The sequence below is a fragment of the Nicotiana tabacum genome, chromosome 11, assembly GCF_000715075.1.
Source record: "Nicotiana tabacum cultivar K326 chromosome 11, ASM71507v2, whole genome shotgun sequence".
Taxonomy (NCBI): domain Eukaryota; kingdom Viridiplantae; phylum Streptophyta; class Magnoliopsida; order Solanales; family Solanaceae; genus Nicotiana; species Nicotiana tabacum.
The window spans coordinates 133,498,670-133,508,317 of NC_134090.1; the positions used below are offsets into that span (position 1 = coordinate 133,498,670).

Sequence of the window (9,648 nt, forward strand, 5' to 3'; positions counted from 1 at the left end):
AACACAAACTTTACTCACGAGGTCCGGCACCGAAATCTGCACAGAAAGTGCAGAGTGCAGTATCAGTACAACCGACCCCATGTATTGGCAAGTGCCGAGCCTAACCTCGGCGTGGTAGTGACGAGGCTAGGACACAATAAAAATCATAAACCTGTGTAGTTAATCAATATACTAACAGGATAACAGTAATAAAATTTAAGCAAAAATGAACGGGAAGGGGCAACATGCTATGGGGGTTCCAGCATAAACAACCACAGCAGCAAAGGAATTTAAACAACTAAAACACTTTGAACCGATAATAACAATAAACACAACAAACAGAAATTTGCACGGCATCACCCTTCGTGTTTTTACTCTCAATCCTCATCATGTAATCAATAATAGAAACGTGCATGACATCACCCTTTTTATCACTCTTCCTCACCATATGTATAATATAAATATGCACGACATCACCCTTCATGCTTTATCACTCTTCCTCACCATAACAACAATAGAAACAATAACAACCCAGCAAGGGCATCACAATCAAACAACTTTGTTTCATCATTTAATTTCACAATAGAAATCCCAACTTGAGCCAATACTCACCCAATATCCAAACCATGAACAACATAGTAAAACTTGTTAATATGAACAATAACTAGTTTAAGCAGGAATAATACGTATAAAGAAACACAATTGTCACAAGTATAGAACTCACTCGCATGCTATGACCCGACAATAACGTATAGATACTCGTCACCACACCTATACGTCGTACTCAACAACTAACAAGCAGCAAATAGGGAAAACAATACCTAATCCCTCAAGCTAAGGTTAGCCACAATACTTACCTCGATTACACGGTCAAACTCAAGCCTCAAATACCATTTTTCCTTTAGTTTCCACTTCCAATCTGCCCGAATCTATTCATAATCAACTTATTAACATCAATTAAAGCCAAAGAAACCAATTCTAATGAAAAATTATGGATTTTCCAACATTCTTCCCAAAAAGTCTAAAATCGACCCCAGGCCCACTTGGTCGAAACTCGAAGTTCAGATCGAAACCCAATTACCCATTCACCCCTAATCCCGGATAAGCAATTAATTTCGAAATCTGACCCCAAATCGAGGTCTAAATTACCAAATTTGTAAAATTCTCAATTCCCCAAAAATTCCTAATTTCTACCCTTAAAGAACAAGATTTAGGCCTAAAAATCTAATGTGTATTGATGGAAAATGAAAGAGATGAGTTTAAGAACACAAACCTATAATTTAGTGTTGAATCCTCACTTCATAAATCGCCCAAGGTTAAGTTTTAATGGAAAAGATGAAATTTTGAGCAAATCCCGACTTAGGTTCTGTTTTAAAATCACTGGACAGGTCTTCTTCGCGTTTGCGAAGCATTGGCCAGAAGGGCCTTTGCATTCGTGAGATACCGTACGCGTTCGCAAAGGCACACCCCCCGACCTTCGCGTTCGCGAGCCGCTTTCCGCTTTCGCGTATAGTATTTCACCCCTCCCCCAGGTCCCTGCCAAAATAGCCTTCGCGTCCGCGATAGCCAGGTCACGTTTGCGAAGGGTAATGCCCCCAATGCTCCGCATTCGCGACATGTGCCTCGCGTTCGCGTAGAAGGAGTTTCCCCTCAGACGAATTTACTCTTCGCATTCGCGAGAGTTCCTTCGCGAACGCGAAGAAGGATATACCAAATTACAGCAGAAGCCCAAAACACCAAAAATTTCAAATCTAAAACATCTCGTAGCCTATCCAAAACTCACCCGAGCCCTCGGGGCTCCAAACCAAACATGCACACAAGTCTAAAAACATCATACGGACTTGCTGGTGTGATCAAATCACTAAAATAACATCTAAAACTACGGATTTAGCATCAAAATCAATGAAATTCTCAAGAACACTTAAAATTTCTATTTTCACAACCGAAGGTCCTAATCACGTAATAAAAACTTTGTTTCTCACCAAATTTCACATGCATGACTTAAATACCATATTAAACCTGTACCGGGCTCCGGAACTAAAATACGATCCCGATACCAACAAGATCGAGCATTATTAAATTTCCAAAAACTATTATATTTTCAGTTTAACAATTTTCTTCAAAAATTCATTTCTCGGGCTAGGGACCTCGGAATTTGATTCCGGGCCTACGTCCGAGTCCCATATTTTTCTACGGACCCTCCGGGACCGTCAAAATACGAATCTAAGTCCGTTCACTAAAAATATTGACTGAAGTCAACTTAAATCAATTTTAAAGGCAAAACTTAATATTTTTCTCAAATTTCACGTAAAGGCTTTCCGGAACCGCGCCTAGACTGCGCACGCAAATCGAAGAGAACGAATATGAGGTTTTGAAGACCTCGGAACCCCGGATTGGGTTTGAAAATACGAGATGACCTTTTGGGTCATCACAGTGAAAACTTAATTAATTTTAAAATTCTAAATATTAGGACTTTTAAATTAACAATATTTTCTTTATTAAAATTTTCCTTATTTGAACTATGGTATAAATCCTAATATTTAAAACTTTAAAATTTCTTTAAATTTTACCTTATTTAATTATTTCCGTTGATTATGATATAACTATAAAATTAGAAACGAGTATGAGTAGTAATAGTAAGATTGTTCTTGTGACAAAAGCTGCCCAAATGGTATGAGAGGCCATATATCAACATCATTCGTAAATTAAGTGCCATAATATCATTTGAATTAGAGTTTACTACTATTAAAAAGATTAATAAACTGAAAAGACAAGCATCAAACTCCAAACTTGTATGATTTTTTTTTGGAAGGGGGGGTGGGGTTAAAGATAACTAATACGAATAAAAATTTCAAATACAAATTCCATTTGAATAATAATGCTGCATAGTTGAATGATTGGAATAGACTTCCAATTTTAATTCCAAGTGATTCTCTTGGAATAAATAAAATGTTCCTTTAAAATATAACCGAGTAAATAATCTGAGTTAAGGTTATGTCGACTTATGTGGAACAATATATTTTCTGTTATTGAGTTAGAAAAATAGAATGAACATTCATCATCTCTAGAAATTTAAACTATTTTCTTTAAATTTTATTTTATAATCAAACACACGATTTTTAATAATATTTATGTAGTTTTTAAAATCTTTTACTCAACGCTACAAGGGTACCATAAGACTAGTGGATATAAATACAATTCAACATCATAGATCAATAAGTTGTAGATTGTCTAGCCAATTGTGTCATTCAGTTAACACCTATATAAGAAAAATCCATGGGTCGATTAAGACTGTTATCTTTTTGAAATTAATTATTAAAAACTAATAAACCTCAATTTCAAGACCCAATCAAAATATTTTTTATCGAAATTTGTTTCTATATATAAAATATTACCTTTTCTTAGATAATTACTAAGACATTTACTGAGAAAGCAGAAGTCCTTTTAAAACAATTCAAGAATAAATGGATTGTTTTATACTTCATGAACAAGTATAAAAATATTAATTACTTTTGTCTTAATTTTTTTAAAAGGAATCGCGTCTTGTGCTCAAATATTCAAACAGTCCTTTTTTTCACTATCGAGATCTAAAAATAATATTCAAGCAGATTCCTAGAGAATGAAGTGAATCTTGGAATGCCTTGAGAAAGCAAGCAAATAACTAGCATGAGGATTGCTTACTACTACATTTGAAAGAAAGACAAAATCCAGATATATATAATCACGAGAATGTTGTTTGGTACTGGAGAATGTTGGGTTGTTTTTTTAAATGAGAATGTTTGGTTGGTACTGGAGAATGTGCTATAAAAATTTTGTCCGGTATTAGAATGTCCTTTGGTTTTATGAATAGAAAACACTGAAGAGTCGGATAAATATAATTCACTACCTACTTCAAAGTCCAAAAGGCAATGGAAACTCAACCAATGACGGCCCAGAGTTTTGTGCAAGCGGGTTCAATCTTAGAAGTATATAACTTTAGTCGTAAAATAGTAGTTGTCAAGTGGGTTCAAAATATTTATATAAAATTTACACTGCTTTAATCCTAATTTATACATATACACAGTATTATTTTTTTGTGAAGCGGGTTCAGCTGAACCCGCTAGCCACCACTTGGGTTCGCCACTGCACTCAACGATTTAAAGTTAAATTAATTTTAAATATAAGATATATTACTCTTTTTGAAATAAATAAAAAAAAGGATAGAATTCACATAATAGAAGGAATACCTTTTTTTTCCGTGACAGATGCCTGAGCCATACCATTCATTTGCTGGTTTATGCCTTACTTTCCTTTGCCATATTCAAAAAGGAGATAAAAAGTAGGCAAAAAGAAAGCCAAAATAAGTAAGCTTTTGTACTGAAAAAATAAGCCTATCTTTAGTGTCATCCAACTCTTATCTCCTTTTACAGTTGCAAATATTGTATAATATTCGATTATTAATTTTATTCCATTATTCAACCTCATCTCATTTAAGACTATATACTAAATTACAAGATTATATAAATATTTATGCTTTGGCATATATTGCTCGTAGTCACGCCATATAGAGAGGGGGAGAGACAGTGGTAACCTTCAATCATTCTTTCTTCCTTTCGAATATCTTTGAACTCATGAAAATATGGCCAAAATGGTTAAAATCTTGGCTGGTTTGCTGATAGTGGCCTTTGATGTCGTTGCTGGGATTCTTGGATATAAAGCAGAAGCATCTGAAAACCAGGTATATCAATCGATTAATTTAACAAAACCTTAACTTCAAATAAATCTGTTGAAATCCATTATATAAATCTTGTCTATTCATTCTGCTATGTAATCGAGTCTAGTTCATACAACTTCTAATGGTATTCGGTGAAGATTTTAAAGATTTTCGCTTCTTTTTTCAAACCTTGCCACTGGTTCAAAATTCCAAAGGTATGATATAATGGAAAATATCAGTGTAATAAACATTTTCCTAAAGAGCAGGAAAAAGAAAGAGTGTCAGCATTTCAAACTCCTCGAAAAAGGTTTTCTTATGAGTCCGATTGGATGTTTGGCCAAACTTCTAAAATCAACTTATTTTGAAAAGTATTTTTGTTTCAAAAATGCTTTTTACAAAAGTGTTTTTTTGTGAGAAGTAGCTTGTGTGTGGTTAATTAATTTGAAAAACATTTCTGAGCAGCAATTAATGTTCGGTTAAGTTTTTAAAAAGTTCTTCAAAATATATTTTTCTCAAAAATATTTTTTTAAAAAAAGTGCTTTTGGCTGTTTCTACTCAAAAACACTTCTTATTCTTCTAAAAGCTTAATACTTCACCTTTGATAAAAACAAAAAAACACTTCTTAACAAAAATGCTTTTTCGTTTGGAGAATTGGCCAAAAAGTTATAGATCTATGAATTGATTGTATAAAAATATTCACATAATCATGTCATTGATAGTTTAATCTTTTAATAAGTACTAGTAGTAATTGATAATCCTAAAAAAATAGAAGGGGTTTGTTGGAAAATTACACTTTGTCATTTTTTTACTAATAATTATGTGTGTGTAGCAACAACAACGACCTAGTAGAATCCTACAAGAGGAGTCTGTGGAGGGTAGTGTGTACGCAGATCTTACCTATACCCCAATGGGGTAGAGAGGCTGTTTCCGATAGACCCTCGGCTAAAAGAAACGATAAGACAAAAAGAGACAATATATAGCAGTACCATCAACAAAAAATCATAGAAATAATAATAACATCACAAGAACCAGTGAATTTAATTTTATGTGTGTATATATATAAAATCTCTTTGATTTCTTTATATATTTACTTCTTTATATTTTGACACCCCTTGGTAAAAAATGTGGCCCCATCATTATTAAGGTTAATACTCACTTTACTAATAGTGTAAAGAATCTTTGCCTAGCAAGTATGAATGACTTAAATCCATAGTATTTGATTGGTTTCGTTTTGTGAACTGGAGCAGGAAAAGCACCAGACACTGTGGTTGTTCGAGTCATGTAACAAGCCAAGCCATGAGGCATTTGTTTTTGGGTTAGCTGCAGCAACTCTGCTTGGAATAGCTCATGTTCTTGCCAACCTTCTCGGAGGCTGCAGTGTTTGTACTACTGACGATATTCGGAAAGCCACCCCTATCAAGCAATTATCAATTGCTTGTCTCGTTTTTACATGGTATGGTATCAAAAAAAAATAGTTGATGGGATGATATTGGAACGTGTAACTTAAAATCTTGAATTCACCTCTGACATTCTTTTTTCATTTTCTTAATTCCCTAAGGTTTTTCTTCATATCAGAAAGTACCTGTTGGGCAAGTCTATAAATTTTTGAAAGAAATGATTTGTGTCTTTTGATTTTCAGGATCATATTTGCAGTAGGATTGGGAATGCTAGTGATTGGGACAAAGGCGAACCACAAGTCAAGAATTTCGTGTGGTTTAATACATCATAATTACCTATCCATTGGTGGAATTCTGTGTTTTGTTCATGCCCTCTTTTCTGTTGCATATTATGTCGCAGCCAGTCAAAATCTGGCATAACTTATGAAAGTTTTTGAGGTGTTCTAGACCAATGGCATTTGCATATTTATGTTGAACAGCAAAGTGTAACTTGTGTTTTGCATCACACAAGGTTGACTAGTTTTGACTCGAAATAAATTTAGGATAAAGGGTTAGTGTGGAACAGACAAGACAAGGAAGATACAGCACTGAGATCACAGAGCAAAGAGGAAGAGACGTCTACAAATCAGAGAGCAGACCAAATGGAAGCAACATGTTTAAGAGCTCATTTCACTTGAACAACGCTACTGTCTGGAATTTCTCCCCGCATTCTTGTTACCAGAAATTATGATTTTGGCTCTAATTGCACATGTTTTTTAAGAAATGGTGTTAGAAATTTCATTGCACACCCAACTGTTGACCTTCTTGTACAGTTTAATTTGTATCATGGAATTGGCAATAGTAAGATGTTTCATTCTCAAAATAATGCGTGAATTTGCATTAAAACAGAACAAGAGTTGAGTCTTCAAAGTGTTTTGTGCACCCGCTTCCCATTAAAAACAGTTCTCTATCACTTGTGATAATTGGAAATTGATTTTCATATATCATAGATGGACTTAGCTTTCCCACTTGTGAAAGTGAAATGCTCTTTATTTAATGAAGTTTTATTTTTTGTGAATTTTACTTTGGACTTTCAAAATCTATTTAAGAATGTTGTTTAACTTTCAAATTATACCACTCAAGATAACAGGTAAGAGGTTTCTTGTATCTTAAATTAATTTATATACACTAACACTATTAAAAAAAATATTACGCAATTAAGTAACTCAAAAGATAGATATAGGTTAAGTGTAACTCTTATAATGACGAATATACCATAAAATTTATCAATGTATATACCATAATAAAAAGAGTGTTTTATGTCATTCTCAAAAGTCAAGCAATTATTCTTTTGAAAAAGTTTTTATAGGCGCCTCAAGCATTCTCTCATATTCTGTTCTCAGTATTCAATTTTTCTAACAAAATCTTCTACAGATTAAGACTACCACAAATTCATATTAACCTCTCACCAACAAACCAAAAGAAGCAAAATTTAAGGAATTCATTTCAGTCTCTTCTGTAGTAGAAATAAAGGAGTGCAGATATAATAACAATGAAAATAGCAACAACAACGAATCTTGACTAAAAGCTAGCGGGATTAATACAACATTAACAAAAGAAAAAACATAACAGTTAGTCTAGAGTGTTCACAACAGTAGTATTGACATGCAGTCTTGCTTTCTGTTGGTAGTAGGTTTTTATAACTATCTGTTATTTTCTTTCATTGTTGATCACCTTACTGTCTTGTTGTTTTTATTCTGCTTTTATATGATTTTTTGGTATTGTCACTTCTTGTCTATAAGATTAGGAATGAAGATATTCGAGAGAAGGTGGGCGTGACCCCCATGGAGGACAAGATGCGGGAAGTAAGACTCAGATGGTTCGGGCACATTCAGAGGAGGAGCACTGATGCACCGGTGAGGAGGTGTGAGCGACTGGCTGTGGTGGGCACGCGGAGAGGTAGAGGGCGACCTAAGAAGTATTGGGGGGAGGTGATCAGACAGGACATGGCGCGACTTAGGATTACTGAGGACATGACCCTTGACAGGGAATTATGGAGGTCGAGCATTAAGGTTGTAGGTTAGGGGAAAGTTGTGAATATTTCTACAGCACAATAGAGTGAGACTAGCCAGTTAGGAGTTAGACTAAGAATGTCATTGGTCGTCTATTGATGCAGGGCTTTACCTGCTAGTTTTACTATACCAGCCATCTATTTCGTATTTCGTATTCTATATTTCATATCTCTTATATTGCTGTTATTTTATTATGCATTTTTATGGTACTAATATATCGGCTCATGTTGCTTTTTTGAGCCGATGGTCTCCTGGAAACAGCCTCTCTACCCTTCGGGGTAGGGGTAAGGTCTGCGTACATATTACCCTCCCCAGACCCCACTTGTGGAATTATATTGGGTCGTTGTTGTTGTTGTCACTTCTTGTCTATATTTTCATTATTGTGGTGCTTAATATGCTTTCTTGAGCCGAGGGTCTATCGAAAACAACCTCTCTATCCTCACAATATAAGGGCAAGGTTTGCGCAAGCACTATCCTCCTCAGACACCACAGTATGTGATAATACTGGATATGTTGTTATTGCAACAAAAGAAAAAACATAAGCATCAATTATTGTCCCAACCACCAAATTTTAATGTTCCTAGTCAAATACAAAAATAAACATATCAAACATAATCTAAAAGCTCCAAGAAAACTACTTTAGTAATTAGTGCCCGTAACTTTTTGCACAAAAAAAAAAAAACATATATAAGCCCTCAACTTCTACTTACCTCTCGTAACCTCAGCCACCAATTCACAATTCTCCCTAATCAAATCTAACCTCTTTATCTTCAAATCAGTTTCTTTCTCCTGCAGTTTCTTCAACTCTTCCTCCAAATCCCTCATCTTGTCACTATCAACCAAACTCATAGTTTTCTTCATCACATTAAAAGTTGCAGCCAAATGCGGATACTTGGACTGAAAATTCAGTTGATCTTCATCATCTATTTCACCATTAGCCGCCACCTCTTTTACAACAATCTCTTTCTCAACATCCTTTAGTTTGGCAAAGGTATTATTAACTTGATCCCTCACGTTGTTCACATTCTTAACAAGCCTATTAATACTCCCACCACTAATCTTGCCACCATATATTTTCTTTGAATATTCATAGACTAAATAATCATCACCCCATAGTTTCTTAGAAAGCTCAAAAATTAAATAATCATGAGGACTGGTGAAAATAGGGTTCTGTCCTTTCTTCTCCAAATTAGCAAACAACTTCCTTTTCAACCTCCTAACCTTATCATTCATCCTAAACCTATCAACTTTGACTTGCAATTTTTCCGCGATGAAGTAGTAGAAAGAGTACATATCTACATAAGGCTGGCGTTTCGTATACTCGGAGGACTTGAATTCAATCAAACCTTTAAGTAGAGTTATCAGGTCTTCATCACCCCACTTGGGTGGAGGCTTTCTCCACGGAAAATCAAATGACGACTTGAGCTTCTGACGCTGCTCATCATCACTCTTCTTGGGGTCTCTTTAATGGGGCAGTACTGGGATTGATGGTGATGTGGGGTTGGTCTAAGTCAGAATCTGAAGAACT

At 34.8% G+C, this 9,648-nt stretch overlaps 2 protein-coding genes across 2 annotated transcripts; one reads left to right on the forward strand and one right to left on the reverse strand.

The window, feature by feature from the left end:
- The first annotated feature begins 4,476 nt into the window (after nt 1–4,476).
- LOC107797690 (protein VASCULATURE COMPLEXITY AND CONNECTIVITY-like) lies at nt 4,477–6,931 on the forward strand. The gene is made up of 3 exons (XM_016620598.2): nt 4,477–4,696; nt 5,920–6,125; nt 6,312–6,931. The coding sequence occupies exons 1-3, from the start codon at nt 4,598–4,600 to the stop codon at nt 6,487–6,489; spliced, it is 483 nt and encodes a 160-aa protein (XP_016476084.1). The 5' UTR covers nt 4,477–4,597; the 3' UTR covers nt 6,490–6,931.
- Nucleotides 6,932–8,665: 1,734 nt separating this feature from the next.
- Nucleotides 8,666–9,413, reverse strand: LOC107797691 (STOREKEEPER protein-like). Its single transcript, XM_016620599.2, has 2 exons — nt 8,831–9,413; nt 8,666–8,700 (listed from the first exon to the last, which is right to left on the reverse strand). The coding sequence occupies exons 1-2, from the start codon at nt 9,411–9,413 to the stop codon at nt 8,666–8,668; spliced, it is 618 nt and encodes a 205-aa protein (XP_016476085.2).
- Between the last annotated feature and the right edge of the window lie 235 nt (nt 9,414–9,648).